The sequence below is a fragment of the Bos javanicus genome, chromosome 2 (genome assembly GCF_032452875.1).
Source record: "Bos javanicus breed banteng chromosome 2, ARS-OSU_banteng_1.0, whole genome shotgun sequence".
Taxonomy (NCBI): domain Eukaryota; kingdom Metazoa; phylum Chordata; class Mammalia; order Artiodactyla; family Bovidae; genus Bos; species Bos javanicus.
In genome coordinates, this window is record NC_083869.1 from 117,412,123 (window position 1) to 117,434,040 (window position 21,918).

The 21,918-nt window shown below is 46.5% G+C and overlaps 1 protein-coding gene across 3 annotated transcripts in view; it reads right to left on the reverse strand.

Moving 5' to 3' along the window:
* Nucleotides 1-8,423, reverse strand: part of PID1 (phosphotyrosine interaction domain containing 1) — a 264,241-nt gene extending 255,818 nt beyond the window's left edge. Inside the window, exon 1 of one of the 3 annotated variants that reach the window (XM_061387120.1) lies at nucleotides 8,340-8,423. In XM_061387120.1, coding sequence (XP_061243104.1) covers nucleotides 8,340-8,369 — 30 coding nt within the window. In that variant the 5' untranslated portion in view covers nucleotides 8,370-8,423. The remainder of the gene's footprint in view (nucleotides 1-8,339) is intronic. The other 2 variants (XM_061387141.1, XM_061387130.1) reach the window with 2 other exon arrangements.
* Nucleotides 8,424-21,918: the final 13,495 nt, after the last annotated feature.

Genomic DNA, 21,918 nt, shown 5'->3' on the forward strand with positions numbered 1-21,918 from the left:
TTCTCCTGGGCATTGGCCCAACCCAGGGATCGAACCCAGGTCTCTTGCATCTCCTTCAGTGACAGGCGGATTCTTCACCTCTGAGCCACATGGGAAGCCTACATTATCCTAGTTGGGAAGAGGCAAATCCCAGAGGCTGGCTATCCATCCAACCAGGGACGTCACAGAGACGAACAACATGGATTATTTTGAGAATAAAACCCTGGGCCTCCCTTGGTTCCAGCTGTCTGAAAAACCGTCACCGAGATCTACCCTGAAGGGACTGTCTTCCACATCCCAGCCCAAGATCTTAAGTACCAGATGAACTATCTCTTGAAGCACAGTTACTGCCAAGAGGCCCTCCCTCAAGGCACACGGTCTTCTTGGCGTGTGCGTCATTTTCCCAGGATGTTGACCAGAAGTAGAAGAGAAGAAGTGGGAAGAAAGGAGCGGGCATTTAACTGTTCCTCTAATGCCTGTGTTCATTATCTTCCAAATCCACCATAAACAGATTCAAACTCTGCACAAAAAGAAAATGGTATACAGACACAGTGATTTCATCCCAGGATATGAAAGTCAGGCACATCTCAGCCTCAGGAAGTACAGAGACAGACACAGACAAAGGCTGCAGACTTGGACTTCCCTGCTGGCACAGTGGATAGGAATCTTCCTGCCAATGCAGGGGACACGGGGGTTCGATCCCTGGTAGAGGAAGATCCCACCTGGCACAGAGCAACTAAGCGCATGGGCCACAACTACTAAGCCGGCGCTCTAGAGCCCAGGAACTGCAACTCCTGAACCCCCAGTGCCCAGAGACTACTCTCTGTAACAAGAGAAGCCACAACAGTAAGAAGCCTGAGGACGACTAGAGAGCAGCCCCCGGCTCTCCACAACTAGAAAGCCCAAGTGCAGCAACGAAGGTCCAGGGCAGCCAAAAATAAACAAATAAAAAGACAGCAGGTTTCATGTCATGAGTGTACTAGTGTGTTAGTTTCCTTCCTGTTGCTGCTGTTGTTGTTGCTGTTTTACTCACTGAGTCGTGTCTGACTCTTTGCAATTCCATGGATTATAGCCTGCCAGCCTCCTCTGTCCATGAGATTTTCCAGGCAAGAATACTGGAGTGGGTTACCATTTCCTCCTCCAGGGGAGCTCCCCGAACCAGGGATCAAAATTTTGTCTCCTGCATTGGCAGGTGGATTCTTCACCACTGAGCCACCAGGGAAGCCCTAAACAAATAAATAAAAAGGCAGCAGGTTTCACGAGTGTACTGGCACATTAGACACCTTGGGCTGCTGTAACAGGTCACCACAGATTGGACAGCTTAAAACCACAAAAACGTCCTCTCTGGCAGTTCTGGAGGCTGGAAATTGAAAGCCAAGAGGTTGGTAGGGCCATCCTCCCTCCAAAGGCTCTGGGAAGGAATCTTTGCTTGACTCTTATGGCCTCCGGTGGTTGCCAGCCATCCTTGGCTTTCCTTGGCTTGTTATTGCTGTTGTTCAGCCACTAAACTGTTTCCAACTCTTTGGGACCCCATGGACTGCAGCACGCCAGGATTCCCTGTCCTTCACCATCTCCCAGAGCTTGCGCAAACTCATATCCATTGAGTCGGTGATGCGGTCCAACCATCTCATCCTTTGCCACCCCTTTCCCTCCTCAGTCTTTCCCAGTATCAGGGTCTTTTCCAATGAGTCAGCTCTTCACATCAGGTGGCCAAAGTATTGGAACTTTGGCTCCAGCATCAGTCTTTTCAGTGAATATTCAGGGTTGATTTCCTTTAGGATGGACTGGTTTGATCACTGGCTTGCAGTACCACAACTCCATCCTCTGCCTCCATCTTCACTTGGCCCTCTCTGTCGAGTCTCCTCTGTGTCTTCAAATCTCTCCTTATACAGACATCGAGTGTAGGGCTCACCCTAACCCAGTATGACCTCACCTTTACTCAGTTACATCTGCACAATCCCAATTTCCAAATAAGGCTATACTCACAGGTCCCAGGGTTAGGATTTCAACATGTCTTGATGGGAAGGGAAGAGATTCTACCCATCACGATGAGTAAGACACAGAGACCAGGGGTTAATCTGAATCTTGGTCCCTAAGTAGCCATGTCAGGTGGATACAAGTGATAAAAAATCTAACTAACAAAAACGAACTAACTTCAAAACGCAGGAGGTGGTAATTTTTTCACCACTAGAACCTCCCTTATCAAATTAAGACCTGGGTTACAACAAATGAGGGGAGGAGGAGGAGATCGAGGCTGCTAGACGTGGAAGAGCAAGAGGAAGGACCCAGTAGCAGCAGAACGGACTGAGTGAGAGGGCTCACTGTGACTTTGGTAGCACTGAAAGAGGCCAAATGCACACAGCAAGTCTGTGCTTTATCCTTAACAGCATCCTTTTCCAGTTCTTGGCCTGAGGGTTTGGACCTGGTGAATGCACGGATGCTTTATCACTGGAGAGCAGCTAAATTGGGATCACAACTTTTTTTTCTGTTTTTTAAGTTAACATAAAATGATGGTAATGGATTCTACTAGTCTCTAAGGAGGTCTTGGGACAAACATCTCAACTATTTCTTCTTGCTCTACTTATATAAAGCCTCAGTTTAGATTTGTGCCCCGGGGGGCGGGGAGGGGGGCGCAGCTGAGCAGAAGCACACTGCAGCTATTGAGTGCTTCTGAATTGGTTTTATTTGCTGACCACTATGGAGTCCCTAAACTGCTGCTATTCGAGGAGTCAGATAGCCCTGCACAAGGGAGCCTGATCGCCATTAGCCGTGGGGCTGGCCAGCGCCAGCTGTTTCAGGATCCGATCTACAGGATGAATTCATTTTATGGAATGGAGTCAGTGCAAGCGAAGAGGGAGGAGAGGGACAATCTGGAACATCAAACAAAGTGCAAAATATTGCCTAATGCTCCAAGATAACCCAGGACAGTCAACATCAAACAGCCCATTAGGCAACAGGTAACCAAAGGGCAGAGAGGTTTTTTGTTTTTGTTTTTTTTTTAATTTTCCAAGGCAAGCATTTTGCAAGTCACTTGGTAGAGATTTTGCTCTTGAACTCTCCACCTCCTCCCTCCATTCCCCACAGTTCTGGTCTAAACCGGGAACAACTGCAGACGTGATCAGGCTTTATCACCAGCTTTCAAGGTCTCGAGTCTGTCAAAACTCTGAGAAAGACCTAACGCTGTAAGATAACATTTTACTCCCGCAAGACCTCAAATTGATGAGAAGGCCAAGTTTTCTTTAGGAAGGATAAGGCCAGATGCTCTGCGCTTTCTCAACTATGAGGGTTGAAAAGAATAGCAAAACGTAGGATCGATTTAGTGAGAAACCTGTGAGTCCGTAAGAGCAGCTATTGCTTATTTCTAAGCAATTGCTCTTGAACTCTCCGAACTCCCCCCTCCCTTCTCCACGTTTTTGGCTTCAGTGGAGAATGACTGCAGACGTGATCAGGCTTTATTGCCAGCTTTCTAGGTCTCTAGTTTGGATAAATGCCATGTGCTCCAGCTCAAGAGACTCTTAAATGGCACTTGGGAATTACAGCTTGAGGACAATACACACAGCTTATTCCCCACCAGAGATGTGGGCCACCAAAAATGGGGTAACCTTTGGTCAACACAGGCAACCACACCAATTCAACAAGAGATATGAAAGTGGCCTCTCACAGCCAACGAGACCACCACTCATTCTACTGATTAATAACAAGAGCACCCACACAAGTAAGCATCATACTCCACCTTATCCTTCCAAATAATAATAATAACTGCTTAAGAAGATCCAGAGCTAAACCTCCTGGTTCAAATTCCAGTTCAGTTCACGCCTGGCTTCCGGACTCTGGCCAGATCATTTGAACTCTCTGGCTTTCAGTTTCTTTATCTATAAAATGGGGATAAAAGCAGTTATGGGAAGCAGATGAGCTCGATAATTCAAATAAAACTCTTTAACGCTGTGCCACACACCCAGCACGTGCACCATAAAAGTGCCTATTGTCATGACCCACCTTGCTCTGGTTTCCCCCTGTCAATCTGTTCTGCCTGGAAAAGGGTCAGATTTACCAAGGTTTTCTCTCTGCCTGATGGGCCTGGTCAAATGGGCTCCAGCTGATCCTTTAGAAGGGTCCCCTGTCTACTTTCTCCGGGAAAAAGTGGAAATGATAACCACAGAGAAATAAGTCGAGAACAATTGAAGATCCACACCAAGGCAAGATCAGCCCGATATGACAAGGCACAGAAAGGGCAGGAAGATCCTATGGGAAAAGCACTCTGATTTCCTATAATTGCCAAGTGGTATTTAGGCACAAACACCAACCTTTCTATCGGCCAAAAGTTGAGCAAGAAGTCAAAGGAAAAAGTTCTTCAGGATCTGGTTTCCTCCCTACCCTTCCTCATTTCACACTTTTGGAGGTTCTAAGTTACAGCCACTGATCAAAATGTGAATGAAAATAAATAAATGAACAAAATGGTGAGAGGGAGACAACAGCCAACTTTATCAATGAAAGTTCTGTATTTTCTGGATCTGCCATGGTGGGTTAGTCGCTAAGTCGTGTCCGACTCTTGCAACCCCGTGGACTGCAGCCCACCAGGCTCCTCTGTCCATGGGCTTCTCCAGGCAAGAATACTGGAGTGGATTGCCATTTCCTACTCCAGGGGATCTTCCCTACCCAGGAGTCAAACCCGGGTCTCCTGCCTTGCAGGCAGATTCTTTATCGACTGAACTATGAGGAAATCTGCCATGAAGACAGTTTAAGATCAGCCAAAACAGGAAAACTATTGGAACCTTTATAGACTGCCTCATAAGAAGACGGTCACACACAGACTCCACAATTAGAATCTGCTAGAACTTTTTCCCATACCTTTCTACTACCACATCCCACTCTGTCCTTGTAATAACTATACCATAGGCAAGGATGCCCTGGTCGCCTTCATTCCAAACTCAGTCTCCAGTCATCTGTCTCCTGCTCTCCACCTTTCCAGGGCTCCCAAAAGTGTGTCTGGTCGTGCACAGAAGTCAGATGTTCTGAGGAAAGACACACTCCTTATGGCTGAGTCCACACTCCTGCGTGGACAGTGAGTCTGTCACTGCTCACGCATCTGCCTGGCCCAACAATGAAGATAATCAGGCAACCCCGGCAAACTGTAATATATTGAGGCCCAAAGTCATCTCATCTCTGTTTTTAAAAAACCAATACTTAGCCTTTTTCTACTGGAAAGTCCCCTTTCACTTTTTTGAGAAGAGCCTGTTTCAAATCAGCGTCTTTAAAAATTCATAATTCTCCTGAGTCCTTCTAAAAAAAAAAGTCTGCTGTGCAAAGGAGAAGGTAAAAAGGGAAGAATTCATATTTATTCATTTCTAAAAGTTGAGGTGGTGATTTAAATCTTCACATCCCCTTTGATCCTATTATAATTTTAATGGCAGAATCTCCCAGCGAGGGCTCCAGTGGGATGTTAACAGAAGTTTTAACATTCAGGGGAGCAGATGAACTGTGTGACTGAATGAGAAATTCCCCAGCTCAGCCCTGCTAGAAGCAACAGGTCCCTTTGCCTGTCCTGGATTTGGGTCAAATAGCGAAGCCTCAAATCAGAAAGTAGCAGCATTATTTTGTTTGGCAAAGGAGCAGGCTTTGATAACGGTAATCCACTCTGATTAGGGATGCTATTTCCTGAGCAAGAGAGCTGGTTACTGGACTCGAATTCGTTGGAGGGTGACCCTCTAGCTTAAATAAAGTCCAGCCACACTCCCTGGACCACAAACCCTTTGAACGGGCATCAACCTATAGGGACTAATCAAGTCAATTCACTGAGATGTCCTTTTCTTCCCTCACCTCTTCCGTTTCCAGGTGTCAGTACAAGAAATTGACTCCTTAGTCCTGATAGGAAGCCCTGGGAGCACTTCCTTGAAGCAGTTTCTTCACTCAAGCTCATCTAAATTAGAATGTTTGCATTAAGAATTAATGAGGGAAAAATTCATGAGGTTATATGAGACAGTTAAAAAGATTTGTGTAAGGAGGGTGGGGTTTCGACTCCACTAACAACTGGGATTCATCATCATTTCCCCATTGAACAGCTCTCCCTCGCCATCACCATGGCCACAACATCTGGTCATGGAAAACATCCCATTCACTGAAGAATCAGAAACCAACGTTCCTATATGGTGGTGCCTTGAAGGACGAAATAAAAAAAAGCGGGGGCAGGGGGGAATCCCAGACAGCAAACAGAGCCCATGACAAAAATAAACACAAAGAATGTAAATAAAATATTATTACAAGCAACTCACTCACCACCTCACCCTCAACAACTCTCTCCCCCAGAAGCAAAAAGCAAAAATATCCAAATTCTGTTCTAAAGAACAGCAGAACTGCTATTGGGAAGAAGCTATGAATACGAAGGTTTTTCTCCACTTTTATAATGTCAAGGTTTGAGACATACTTTTATAAAGAGGACCAGGCCTGGTGAATCATTTAAATTTGGGGAGCAGGAAGTTAAGCCCTGTGTTGATAAGTACCTTCCAGGGGTGACCTGATCTTAGTGACAAGCCATGTTTAACCTGAGCTTTCAAATGTGGAACCCCCCTGCTCTTTCAATCTGACACTTGAAGAGGAAAACAAGAATGCACTGCGAATGCACACTGTTAATAAACCAGGCTCACGCCAAATGCACGTGTGTACATTTCACAGAAGAGCCAGAAGGCCCTTTCTAGAGAGGAACAACTGCCATGCAGAACGCAAGCCAGAGCTAGCCCCTGCCAAGGGTCATGTGCTGCGGAGCACACAGGAGTCCCTACATGAAAGACGCCAATAGAAATAACTTCAAGAGGCAAAAATCCACAAACTCCGCAGAGGCATGGATTCCCCAGGCCATAAAAGCCACCGGCAGGAATTCTAGCCTCATCTCTCCAAGAGCTCCACTCCTCACTCAGATGGGAAAACCCTCCACCTCCGCTCAGTCACTCCTTCCTTTAGCATAAATTCACTGCCCTGAACGAAAGGAAAAACGCACATGTACAACTGGCAGCTGATGCCAGTCCCGAAATACACTTACATCACCTCTGGCCAATGGCTCAGAGCCCGATGTTGACTCTCGGAGTTAGGAGGCCAGTCAACCACCTCCCCATCTTCAAGGCTAAAGATCTCTTTCCTTGCTCAGTGGGTTGGAGACCCTTGGGGATTGGCCTGGGGTCTCATGCTCTTACTATGAAACCCCCTCCCCAAAACGACGAGCCCAGGGAGGCTCAGAAAGGGGTCTTGGGGCATCTATTTCTGCTCAAAGCAATGCCCTCTGCAGGTTAATCCTCAGCATGAGAACCCACAGGCAAAGGTTAGTTAGCTTCTCCTAGCATCTCAGAGACAGTCTGGCCCTTCAAATTTTCATTGAAAACCTCCGAAGCCAGCCAGGGCTCCTGGCCTCCCTGTCCCAAGACTTCAAATACATTCGGCATCCAACCGTGCTGTATTTTACCACTTAAACACTTCTTCAAAGTTTACTACGAAACAATGTGGCTCTGAGCCTGCCAAAAGTTTAACTGCAGGATTCAGTAGATTTTATCTGGCAGGGTAGCTGCCCTTCCTCCGCAGAATATTTTCCAGGGAAAGCAGTCATCAGACCTTACAGTCGGGGTGATTTGGGGGTTCCGAGTGTCACTGAATGAGCCCCTCTCAGAAACAACGCCCCACTTTCTCACTTTGACCACCCCGCGCCTTCCCAACTCCCTGGCTCCTGAATCCAAATTAAAGGCAGTTAGACATTTCAGCAGACAGCAGCGGAAAAAAAAATTTTAAAGAGATGACCCCAGGGCATAACTATTCCTGGCTGAACTTCACTTTTGATTTTCAAATATCTGGGGGAGCCTGGGTTCAGGGGAGATGAGGCGAGAGGGCCAACAAATAAGAAAAAATAGAATAAGTAGCATACCATGACCAAGCCAAACCAAGCTTGAGGATTTCCAAATTATATTGGCAAACAAATGCTTTCACAAATCATTTGTTCTGTCTTTCCCGGAGACAAAAAATAACAACAACAACAATAATAATAATAATCTGGATGCAAAAATCCTAACCCCAGACCAGTAAACTGTGTCAGTGGAAACCAATCTAAAATTGCTGGTCAGAAAGTCCAATCTTATATAAATCTCCAGGCGCACTAGCCCCCAAGGCAAAAGTTGTGATGCCCAGAGCTAAGCCTTCTTCAATTTCATCACCCCCAGCTCCCCGACCGGGTATCTGGCAGCTGGGTGAAACCGACAGCATCAGGTTCTAATCTTTGTGTCTTTCATGACCGCTTCAGGCAAACCCTTGCAAGAGGTGCTCTGGTCCTCGGGTCCGAGCACCTCCTCCTCCACGCTGGCCCCCAGCCCCCCGCGACCCCTTACCTGCAGGCGCTCCGTGGCCGGCTGCCACATCTTCCAGCCGCGGGGTTGGGCACTGGAGACGCTGGCAAGACTCTGTCGATGGGCGCCGGCAGGGTGGGAGGCGGCAGGGGCTGCGGTCCCGCTTCACATCTGGGGTGGGCGTCCGCGGGAGGTGCGTCCCGGAGCCGGCGACCGCCGCGGGGTGGGCTCTCGGGTCTGCGAGCGCGAGGAGGCGGCGCGGCGCTCGGCGGCCGGCAACTTGTGGGCACGGCGGCGCGCCGGCTGTCCTGGCGCAGCTGCGAGAGGACTGCGCAGCTCCGCCCGGGCCCGCGAGCGCACGGCGGCGGCGGCCGCTCCCTCCTCCCCCGCCGCCGCCGCCGCCGCCGCCGCCCGGACCTGCGCGCTCTGAGCATGCCCGGGGCCGGCGCCCGCCCGGGGGGCCCGCATACCCTGCCGCGGGGGACCCCGCATCCCGGCGCGGAGGGTGTGGGCAGGCCAGAACCCACAGCCTGCCCCCGCCCCCCGACCCTCGAGGAAGCCCCGGGTGGGATAGGATCTGGGAGACTGAAGAGCCTGCAGAAGGGGGCTTCCTGAAGCCAGAACTCACGTCGCCCCCACTGGGGGTCCCAGGCTTTCGGTCGGTCAGCAGGGATCTCTGAACCGGCCTGGGTCTTGACTGGCACTGTACCCACAGAATCCCATTCATGCCTCCCCCTGGAGTTAACTGAGCATCTGTTAGGCTCCAGCCCCTGTGCTAGATTCTGAGAATACAGTGGCGCAAAATAGAAGACTCCCGAGCTCCGTTCTAGTTGGAGAAGATGGTCAACGACAGAGAACACCCCTGAAAGGTATTTTCTTCCCAACATGTTTCACTCAGCATCTGAAAGGGCGCTCCTCGGTCAGATGCTGAGTGAAACATGTTGGGAAGAAAAGAAAACGGGGCTGATGGATGAAGAAAGGGAGAGGAGAGCGTCTTGCGGGAGGGGAGGGTGGGTCTGGGGGGGGGGGTCGTCTGGAGTAAGAGGGAAAGATGGGCGCACCAAGTGAGGGATGGCATGAAAGGCAGAGGACTGGGGCGCCTGTAACCTGGAGGAGGAAGGTGGCCCGAAGTCCCCCATCCTGCATCCATTCTGAGATCTGCCAGGTCCCTCAGGAAGCTCTGTGAACCCAAACATAAGCCAAGGGTCACCCAGGGTGTGGAGGGTGGTGTTGGCCTCCGTGAAATAACTCCCTTTCCTAAGGAAACCCAGCCCCTCCGATGCCCTTGACAACTGGCTGAGACAAACATGAACATTCCCATCACTTGGATGAAACAATCGAGGCTCACAGAGTGTAGGTGACCATTCAAGTCATACAGCCAGTGAGTGGCTTCCAGGTGGCTTGAAGACTGGAGCGCTTACTGGCTCCTGCTCTGACCAGGGAAATACCGTGGGAGAAGGGCAACCTGCGGGGGCTGGAGGTTAGCAGAGCTGAACAGGATGGGGAAGCTAAGTGGAATCTGGAAACTGATGATGAGGGTGGGAGGAGAAGTGGTAGGAGATGCTTGAGAACAGAAGCAACAGAGAGAGGGGAAGGACCAGGAGATGTTTAGGGAGGGGGGCGGCCAAAGCTGAGAGGCGAGTCCCATGAGGCAGCGAGGGCTGGCAGGAGAAGGGTCTTCAGAGCATATTGTACTGTAGATGCACAGCCTGGGCCCTGAGCTGCTCCGGCACCGTCCAAACTAACACCCACGTCTGGAAGGATCTGCCCATCATCATGCATTGTTGTTGTTGTTCAGGCGCTAAGTGGTGTCCCACTGTCTGCGACCCCATGGACCGCAGCACACCAGGCTCCTCTTTCCTTCACCATCTCCCAGAGTTTGCTCAAGTTCATTTCCATCGAGTCAGTGATGCCATCCAACCATCTCATCCTCTGCCGCCCCCTTCTCCTCGTGCCTTCAATCTTTCCCAGCATCAGGGTCATGCATGCTGCTGCTGCTGCTAAGGCGCTTCAGTCGTGTCCGACTCTGTGCGACCCCACAGACGGCAGCCCACCAGGCTCCATATATTAGAACACTCAGTTCACCAGACCCTCCCAGGACTCTCCAAGGGAGACAAACACACATCTCCCTGGCTTTGGGGAACACGAGATTCACAGAGTCACCCAGAGGAGAGTCACACAGAGGCAGTGCCTATCTAGGACTCTTCTCCAGGGCTCCAGAGAGCTCCTTCCAAACCACACACTTGCTGGTTGATGCCACCCACCCAGGAAGACCCTCAATGCCCTAAGAGCCAGCAGAGCCACAGAGATGCTTCTCAAAGGCTGGTCTCCATCTCCACCATGACCACAGGACCTCCCACTCCTGCCTGACAACCACAAAGACTTTCTCAGCTACTTCCCCAGTCCCTGCTACCTGCTCTGGATCTACCAATAGCTCCTTTCTGATGAGGTGTTGGAATGTCAGCCCTACATGGAAATACATCTCAGATGCTTGGTCATGTGCTCTCTGTTTGGAGATGATATTTTTACTTTTCCAATAACTCATCCAACACACTTCCCACACCTAGAAATTTCCTGCTGCAAATAATAGACCTCCCCAGCCTCCTAATTCTTTTTTTATAAAAATCCCAAAGCAGAGAAAGAGGCACTTCATTACGAAAATCTAGAAAATCCAAATGTGCATGTTAAACCTCTCAGGAAGCTAAAACAGAACCACTCAGTTGCCAGGGATGTTTTCTGACTTCAGCTTTGAAACCATCCTTGGTCGCAGATGCTCCCGTGGAAAAGTGATTTTGTTTTAAATAGCAGTGGGATGAGATAACGGCCTACATTCAAATTGCATTATAGCGTTAAATCCTGTCTTCTCACCTCCGAGTGTAATTAATTGTTATGACTCAGTAATACAGCTTTTAGTTCAGAGTACGATGCTATTTAAGGAGAAAAGGCTTCGGGGCTCTGTTGATTTGGTTTTCAGTTGCCAGTTCCACTTTGCAAGCGGGTTTGGTAAAGTAGTGTTTAAACTCAGAGGACATCCCTAGTTTTAATGACCTTTTTGTCAGGAATCAGGAATCTGGGGCCGGGACATGAGAGTGCAGGTGGAGCCTGGTAGGTGGCAAAAGGAATAGGACAACTCTCCCACCATCAGTTCTGCTCCCAAGCCTTTCCATTCAGGAGGAACCTGCAATAGAGTGTGAATGAAACAGAGACACCTACTGGCCAGAGCCAGGATGTGCATCCATATCTCTCCCAGCCCCTTTCTGGGAGAAGTCACCTCAACCTCCTGGTGAGTCTGAAAATAAAAACAGGATGGTTCTGAGCAAGGAGTCATTCCTGAAATAAGCAGGATTTGTTTTGGTGGCGTGAGTAGAAATATTAGGCACCCAGGTATGTGTGTAATTTCATGTACTTACTCTCCTGTAATTATCTAAGCAGGTCTAATCTTATTAATAATTACCATTTCAAGGAAAAGGACCACACCAAAAAAAAAAAAAAAATTGGCAAGGCCAAGATGAATTATAAACACAATGTTTTGTCCAGGAAAAGAATTCCAACCACATCCAGAAATTCTTATAAACCAGATTTAGTATAGTTCATGATTCTGAGCCCTAAGGTAAGCAATCTAGATGTTTTTCCATCAGAAGGATGGTGAATTAAGCTGTGACCCAGCAAATCATAAAAATAGTAAAATATTATGCAGCCATTGAGGAAAATTATGAATCTACATTGCAGCTTTAAAATGCTTATACTGTGATAATAGATTTGTTGAAAGTAAGCTACATTGTGTATAATTTTAATACAAGTAGAAAATATGTATCAATTTCAGTAAGTATTGGAGAGAACCTAGGACAATAAGGCCTCAATCTTAGCCTTTGAACTACCTTGGGGAGAACTTTTGGCAAGTCACTGGCCTTGCTGAACCTCAGCCTTCTCATCTATAACAAGGATGGTAATACTTGAGAGTTATTGGAGGCCATGCTTGAGTGAATGTGTGCGACATGCCGTGTACACAGTACATGTGCAGAAAACTTTAGTTTTCATCCCTCTTTTTATTACTGAATGATCAAATTCTCACAAGGTGGCAAAGTGGCCCATGTTTCCTGTGATCCAGTCATTTCCACTTGGAATGTTTGTGGACTTCAATTGTTTGATTTAGTTTTTCCATGAAAGAGATATGCCATATTAAAGCTCACTTCCATTTCTAATTTAATCATATGCCCAGAGATATTTATTATGTTTAGCAGAGCAAGCATTGGAAAGTCCTTCTGGTATCATTAACTTGATTTCAAAATCACCAAAACAGCTGTAGATGAGCAATATTAAAAAAATTCATTAAAACATTTAAACCTGCCTGGAAATGGCAACCCACTCCAGTGTTCTTGCCTGGAGAATCCCAGGGACGGGGGAGCCTGGTGGGCTGCCGTCTATGAGGTCGCACAGGGTCGGACACGACTGAAGCGACTTAGCAGCAGCAGCAGCATAGTGATGGAGCCACTAGCCCTTATGTACTTATAAGGGTGTTTAGATAACCCTTTCTCTCCCTTAAAAGGAAACCTTCACAGTAGTTTTTGCAAACTAGGCTAAAAGGCAAATGGTACAGGACTAGTGAGTACCTGGTATGTGTGTTCTCATTTCCCTGCTCAGGACCTCCTCATACTCTGACCAGACTTAGAAAAGCAGCAGATTATTGAGAGTTCCCCAGAGAAGGCAATGGCACCCCACTCTAGTACTCTTGCCTGGAAAATCCCATGGATGGAGGAGCCTGGTAGGCTGCAGTCCATGGGGTCGCTGAGGTTCGGACACACTACTGAGCGACTTCACTTTCACTTTTCACTTTCATGCATTGGAGAAGGAAATGGCAACCCACTCCAGTGTTCTTGCCTGGAGAATCCCAGGGACGGGGAAGCCTGGTGGGCTGCCGTCTATGGGGTCGCACAGAGTCGGACACGACTGAAGTGACTTAGCATAGCATTGAGAGTTCCCTGGTGGTTTAGTGGTTAAGACTCCGTTGCCCTCACTGTCAAGGACCTGGGTTCAATCCCCGGTTGGGTAACTAAGATCTCACAAGCCACGTGATGTGGCAAAAATAAATAAATAAATAAGAAAGATAAATATTAAAAGGTGGTGGATTATTTTCAAAGACAGTCACAGTCATTTCACTCCCCTTGGAAGTCATGCCCTTTGCAGTGTGGGTTGCTCATCATGAGATTGATGCTGTAAAAGTGCTGCACTCAATATGCCAGCAAATTTGGAAAACTCAGCAGTGGCCACAGGACTGGAAAAGGTCAGTTTTCATTCCAATCCCAAAGAAAGGCAATGCCAAAGAATGCTCAAACTACCACACAATTGCACTCATCTCACACGCTAGTAAAGTCATACTCAAAATTCTCCAAGCCAGGCTTCAGCAATATGTGAACTGTGAACTTCCTGATGTTCAAGCTGGTTTTAGAAAAGGCAGAGGAACCAGAGATCAAATTGCCAACATCTGCTGGATCATAGAAAAAGCAAGAGAGTTCCAGAAAAACATCTATTTCTGCTTTATTGATTATGCCAAAGCCTTTAACTGTGTGGATCACAATAAACTGTGGGAAATTCTGAAAGAGATGGGAATACCAGACCACCTGATCTGCCTCTTGGGAAATTTGTATGCAGGTCAGGAAGAAACAGTTAGAACTGGACATGCAACAACAAACTGGTTCCAAATAGGAAAAGGAGTTCATCAAGGCTGTATATTGTCACCCTGTTTATTTAACTTCTATGCAGAGTACATCATGAGAAACGCTGGACTGGAAGAAACACAAACTGGAATCAAGATTGCGGGGAGAAATATCAAGAACCTCATATATGCAGATAACACCACCCTTATGGCAGAAAGTGAAGAGGAACTCAAAAGCCTCTTGGTGAAAGTGAAAGTGGAGAGTGAAAAAGTTGGCTTAAAGCTCAACATTCAAAAACTGAAGATCATGGCATCCGGTCCCACCACTTCATGGGAAATAGATAGGGAAGCAGTGGAAACAGTGTCAGACTTTATTTTTCTGGGCTCCAAAATCACTGAAGATGGTGACTGCAGCCATGAAATTAAAAGATGCTTACTCCTTGGAAGGAAAGTTATGACCAACCTAGATAGCATATTCAAAAGCAGAGACAGTACTTTGCCAAAAAAGGTTCGTCTAGTCAAGGCTATGGTTTTTCCTGTGGTCATGTATGGATGTGAGAGTTGGACTGTAAAGAAGGCTGAGTGCCAAAAAATTGATGCTTTTGAACTGTGGTGTTGGAGAAGACTCTTGAGAGTCCCTTGGACTGCAAGGAGATCCAACCAGTCCATTCTGAAGGAGATCAGCCCTGGGATTTCTTTGGAAGGACTGATGCTAAAGCTGAAACTCCAGTACTTTGGCCACCTCATGCAAAGAGTTGACTCATTGGAAAAGACTCTGATGCTGGGAGGGACTGGTGGCAGGAGGAGAAGGGGACGACAGAGGATGAGGTGGCTGGATGGCATCACTGACTCGATGGATGTGAGTCTCAGTGAACTCCAGGAGTTGGTGATGGACAGAGAGGCCTGGTGTGCTTTGATTCATGGGATCGCAAAGAAATGGACACGACTGAGTGACTGATCTGATCTGAATTTGTGTTGGATGTGTGACCTGCTTTGATCAATACAATTCAGCAGAAGTGACACTATGGCACGTCTAAGCTTGGGTCACAAAACACCTTGCAGCTCCCACTGTTACCCTCTTGAGACCTGAAATCATGGCAGGAAGAAACCAGACTAGCCTCCTTGAAATGATGACCTTGTAGAGGGAAGCCAAGCCAAAGCAACAGCACCAGAGGGAGCCGATGGCTCAACCACACCACACGAAGACAGCAGCCACGTGGGTGCCTCAGGTGAGACCAGCATAAGAATCACTCAGCTGAGACCAGCCCAAATTGCTGACCCTCAGAATCATGAAAAAAATAACATGGCTGTTTTTTTAAGCCTTAAGTTTTGGAGTGGCTTGTTAGGTAGGGGTAGATAATTGATTCAGAAAGCATCGCTAATACCTGTTAGTCTTTCCAGGCAAACCTCGCATCTTTCTCAGTCTCTCCTAACAACCGATTTATCAGAGTTGGTATAAAAATGAAACCTCATAGTCTAACATAAGGACCTTTCCTGGGGCATCCCTGGCAGTCCAGTGGTTAAGACTCCATGCTTCCACTACAAAGGGCTCACGTTCAATCCCAGGTCAGGGAACAAAGATCCCGCACACGATTTGTGGCAAAACGATAGGGGAAAAAAAAGACTTATTTCCTTTCTTGTTCTTTTACTCTTGCTTTCGCAATTCCCTTGTGCACAGCTAGGTCCTGTTATCAGAGTCTGTGACCCATGCTGCCGAACCCTACTAATTTTTCTAGTCTTTCTGACAGGAAGACGGGAAGCGGGCTATGCTCCAATCATATAATGATCAGAGGAGATTCCTTCAAGCACAGTTTTCAGTGAACATGAAGGTACTTGCTTTTTCACCGTCCTCCTCCTTCTTTCTGAGACACAGCTCGGTCAATAATATCCTGCCCGTCTTTGTAGATGAAGAGTGAATACGGTTCCTTTTCCAACTAGCATGCACATAAGATGGATCCAGAAGCATCCTTCTTTTCATGAACGTTCTTTTCTAGGCTGGGGAGGCTGAGAAGGGCATGGAGGACGGTGTTCAGATCCGTTTCTACCACCCTTAGCCCGGAAACAGGCAACTCTCCTTGTCCTTTGTGGCCTGGTTTCTGAGGGTCCCTGTTGCCCTGGACCACAGTCCTGCCTCAGTGATTAGCAGTGTACACTTTCATCAGGACTGCTGCTGCTGCTGCTAAGTCACTTCAGTCGTGTCCGACTCTGTGTGAACCCATAGACGGCAGCCCACCAGGCTCCCCCGTCCCTGGGATTCTCCAGGCAAGAACACTGGAGTGGGTGGCCATTTCCTTCTCCAATGCATGAAAGTGAAAAGTGAAAGTGAAGTCCCTTAGTCGTGTCCAACCCTCAGCGACCCCATGGACTGCAGCCTACCAGGTTCCTCTGTCCATGGGATTTTCCAGGCAGGAGTACTGGAGTGGGGTGCCATTGCCTTCTCCACTCATCAGGACTGGGCTGAAGCCATAGCTTACACTGTCTTCCCACCTCATCACTTCTCCACCTAAGCTGATTTCACACCAAACCAGTCTTTCTCTGCTTCTATTTTTTCTCTCTTTCTTCCCACTTTCATCATCAAAGCCAAGAATTGCTGTCCTCAAACCTATAGGAAACGTGCCGGCCATAACTTGTAGAAATTAGGTTATCTAGAAGAGAATATTCATGAAAAGAAAGATGCTTCTGGATCCATCTTATGTGCGTGCTGAGTTACTTCAGTCGTATGTGTGTCCCTGTGAACTGTAGCCTGCCAGGCTCCTCTGTCAATTGATTCTCCAGGTAAGACTACTGGAGTGGGTTGCCATTTCCTTCTCCAGGCGATCTTCCCGACCCAGGGATCAAACGCATGTCTCTTATGTCTCCTGCATTGGCAGGCAGGTTCTTTACCACTCGTGTCACCTGGGAAACCCCGGATTCATCTTGGCCTTTGCTTAACTCAAAGCCCAGGTGGACTTCTGCAAATAAAACCCTCTCTGATGGATGAGGCAGCCCTTCCTGCAGAGGTTCAGAGATCATCAGGGAGTGGCAGAGATCAAGCCAGTGATCTTATGGATGGAGAATTGGGAGAGAGATAAAGAGGAACCCGAATCTTCACCTTTAACAAACTACCTGGAATCGCAGGTAGTGCAGCAGAAACCATGGCTCTGTGTTCTGTTTTTATTGGTCATTTGTAGGTGGCAGAGAAAAGGAGCAGGAAATCATCAGTGACCCCTCTGAAGTGCAGACAACATTTGGGAATGATTGGTTAGGGATGATGTAGTGGGGATTTTAATGTGCCATCCAGACCCCTCCTCACTTCAAGATCACTGTGTTGATGGTCTTGGCAGCAAGGAGGGTGGGCCAAGGTTGAGGGCAGAGCCAATGGTCCACAGCTGAGTCCCTCTTGACATTGCCTTTAGCCAAAGGGAGCCAATTTGCCCAATACGTTCCTCCCTACAGGCAGCCCACTTCCAGTGACCGGTCAATGTGGAGTTCGCATTGACCTCCAGCAGGGGACAATTGCAGAGAGCCATTCCAGCACCTTCTGTTGGATCAGCCAAAGCCTTGGTTGCAGCTGCCTCAAGTTCAAGATCTCTTCTTGTCCAGACCCGTTCCCCTCACTTGCTTGCAGACTCTACAGTGGGGATTTGGGAGCCAAACCACCCCCTGGATGGCAATAGACAGAGTGCTGATCATCCCTGGGCACTATTGCTGAGTGGTTGTTAACACAACTTGGAGGGAATGGAACGAGATACATATGAAAGGGAATGTGCTGAGGGCTGCAGTGTCTTGGGTATTAGAGGGTTTTAGGGGAAACAGTAATTCCCAGGATTATGGAATCAAATGGTCATTGCTGAGTGCTGTGGATGCATTGGAGAAAGACAAAGAAATACAGCTAGTGATTATGGCCAGGGGGCTTCCTTCCCGGCATATTTAGGGATGCACACCTGCTGCAACTAAGTAGTGGAGAAAGCTGAAGATCAGACCCAGGAATGAGCTCTGTGGAGAGTGAAGCTCCAAGGAGTTTGAACTCTCCAAAAAGTGCTATAGTTCACAACTCTGATTGGGAGGGAGTGAGCCCCTGATGCTTGAGATGAGAATACAAATCAATGCCTTTGGAAATCTTGAATTCTCAGATTCTGTGACCCCAAAGTGCTGCCCTCCTTGCTCAAGATGTATTGAACTCTGCAAAGTAACTATTTTAACGTAATTGACTTTTATAGGATACTGTATGCCACAAATGCAGAATATACATTTTCTTTAAGTACTGATGAATATTCACCCAGTTAGACAGACCATATACTCATAAACTGCTCCATAACATAAGCCTCAATAATTTAAAAGAATTGAAATAGTATAGAATATGGTCTCTGGCTGCAACAGAATTAATTTGGAAATAATAACAGAGAAATGCCTGGAAAATCCACAGATATTTGGAAATTAAGCTATACAGTGTTAAATAATGTGTGTTTCTCAAAGATGAAATCACAGAGGACTTCTTAAAATATTTTAATTAAAGGACAGTGAACATGAGCCAATCAAAATTGTTGCATAACCAATGCCGCCTTAAGAGAGGAATATATAGACCTAGAGGCTTTTATTTAGAAAAGAAAATATGTCTAGATCAATTATCTTAGCTTCTACCTTAAGAATCTGGGGGGGAAAGTAGAGTCACATAAACTCTCCAACATTTCTGCTGGGGATATAAAATGGCACAACCATTTTAGAAAACAGTTTGACAATTTCTTATAAAGTTGAACATGCGTTTATTGTGTGACCCAGCAATTCTTCAGTGTATATATATATATATTCAAGAAAATAAAGACCTATGTCCACACAAAAACTTGTACCGAAGTGTTCACAGCAGCTTTATCTATCCTAAGTCAAACCAGAAACAACCAAATATCAATCAACAGGTAAACAATTGAACATATCATGGTTTATCCTCATAATGAGCTACTTCCCAACAGCAAAAAGCAACACATGACTAGAACATGTAGCAACATGGAGGCTTTTAACAATGTTCACTGACTTAAAGAATAAACACACACTATTTTTAAAATGGATAACCAATAAGGACCTATGGTATAGCACAGGAAACTCAGCTCAATGCTATATGGCAGCCTGGATGGGAGGGGAGTTTGGGAGAGAATGGATACACATATGTGTATGGCTGAGTCCCTTCCCTGTTCATGTAACTATCATGGCATTGTTTGCTAATCAGCTATGCCCCAATACAAAATAAAAAGTTTTAAAAAAATGTTCTTCAGGGCAAAAGAAGCCACACACCAGACACCATTATATCATAAAGGCATAACTTATCTTAAGACATATAATGACAGTAAAAAATCAGTAGTTTCCTAGTTGGGGGTGGGGGATCTGTAATTGAAATCAAATGGTATGAGGGGACTTTCTTGCAGGAAATATTCTATTTCTTGACTGTGGTGGTGATGAGTCAAAACTGTATACTTAATACAAGCTGTATTCTTAACACATGTGCATTTAATTCTATGTAAATTAGACCTCAAAAGAGTTTATTTAACTTTTTAATGTAAGTGATAGCCAATTAGTGTTAAGTGTCCAATTACTTCTGATGCCATATGCCCAGAAATCAGCAGTCAGTCAAAGGCAGGATTTACTCTGCTCCGGAAGAAATTTCGGAGAAGGCACTGGCACCCGACTCCAGTACTCTTGCCTGGAAAATCCATGGACGGAGGAGCCTGGTGGTCTGCAGTCCATGGGGTTACAAAGAGTCAGACACAACTGAGTGACTTCACTTTCACTTTTCACTTCCATGCATTGGAGAAGGAAATGGCAACCCACTCCAGCGTTCTTGCCTGGAGAATCCCAGGGACAGGGGAGCCTGGTGGGCTGCCATCTATGGGGTCGCACAGAGTTGGACATGACTGAAGCGACTTAGCAGCAGCAGCAGCAGGAAGTAATTGACTTACGTTATCAAGAAGATATAAGGCTGCTCATGCATGTGGGGAGAAGGCGATGGCACCCCACTTCAGTACTCTTGCCTGGAAAATCTCATGGGCGGAGGAGCCTGGTAGACTGCAGACAGTGGGGTCACGAAGAGTCGGACATGACTGAGCAACTTCACTTTCACTTTTCACTTTCATGCATTGGAGAAGGAAATGGCAACCCACTCCACTGCTCTTGCCTGGAGAATCCCAGGGGCAGGGGAGCCTGGTGGGCTGCCGTCTTTGGGTTGCACAGAGTCAGACACGATTGAAGCGATTTAGCAGCAGCAGCAGCATGCATATGGGGGCAGAGAGGAATAGATCTTGGCACCCATGTGATACACAGGGGTGTCTCTGAGATCTCTGCCCAATTTTAAGAGTGAATAGCTAAACGCTGCAGTCATGTTCCCACTAAGATTGTCATAGCAGTCATGCTTGCTTCTCTCGGACCACTTACAGTGAGTCAACTTTTTCATCTTCCTTCTCTGATATCTAATTTTTCAATGGAGCTAAAAATCAGATTTTAGAACCTTGCATTGAATTAAGGGATATAGTGGTAACGTTCCTATGGTTTCAGTCTGTAGTGAGCTTTTCAATACTAAGCTTTAGGGCTGATATCCATCACTCCACAATTTTGAAATATTTTCCTGGAGAGGTTCATTAATAATGGCAAGAGCATGTAAAAAGAGAGTCCCTACATTTTTTCCTTCAATATATTCCATTAATTCATACATTTCATATACATTTGTAACTCCTTCTATAATTAGAACACTATGATGTCATCGTGAAATTTAGGAAAGCTTAAGGTCTTCAGACATCCATACCAATGTATGTAGGGTTCACTGCCACTGAGTGACTTGGAAAAAGTCACTTCAGCTCTCCTAGATTCATTTCTCCTATCTGTAAAATAAATTATTTGGCTTAGTTTACCTCTAAGCTTTGTTCCAGCTTTAAAAATTTATTATTCTCTTCTTTGGCTAATGATCCCATTAAAGTATATAATGTGGTACATCAATAATACTAATGGAATTCTTTAAGACCATGACTGTTTCAGATTTTTTCATCATCATTCAAATCTATTTTTAGAGCAGGAGTAGCCACATCATTTGCCATTTAGGGATCTCCACCTCCAAATGAGGTACATAGGGGTGGGACAGGGTGGGAAGGGTAAATGGAGTGAGATTAAAGGTATTTTAGTTTGCAATATGTTGGCGTAGTGCAGATGGGGTATTAAAACAGGCAACCTCATCCCATAAAATGATGACTCGGTGCTAAGAGTATGATGTTCTACTACTAGCAGTGTTAGTATCAGTTACAAGTTTCCTTAGGACTGCCTCATTCCAAACACATGGTCCCACTGCAAAGGAATTCCACCTGATCATTTTAATTCGTGAGCCCATTTCCATTTATTCTGTCAATTCAGTTCGGTCACTCAGTCCTGTCCAACTCTTTGTGACCCCATGAATCGCAGCACACCAGGCCTCCCTGTCCATCACCAACTCCCGGAGTTCACTCAGACTCACGTGCATCGAGTCAGTGAAGCCATCCAGCCACCTCATCCTCTGTCGTCCCCTTCTCCTCCTGCCCCATAGCCATCATGATCAACAAAAGAGTTCGAAATGCAGTACTTGGATGCAATCTCAAAAATGACAGAAGATCTCTGTTTGTTTCCAAGGAAACCATTCAGTATCACAGTAATCCAAGTCTATGCCCCAACCAGTAACGCTGAAGAAGCTGAATGATTCTATGAAGACCTACAAGACCTTTTAGAACTAACACCCAAAAAAGATGTCCTTTTCATTATAGGGGACTGGAATGCAAAAGTAGGAAGTCAAGAAACACCTGGAGTAACAGGCAAATCTGGCCATGGAATACAGAATGAAGCAGGGCAAAGACTAATAGAGTTTTGCAAAGAAAAGGCACTGGTCATAATAAACACCGTCTTCCAACAACACAAGAGAAGACTCTATATATGGACATCACCAGATGGTCAACACCGAAATCAGATTGATTATATTCTTTGCAG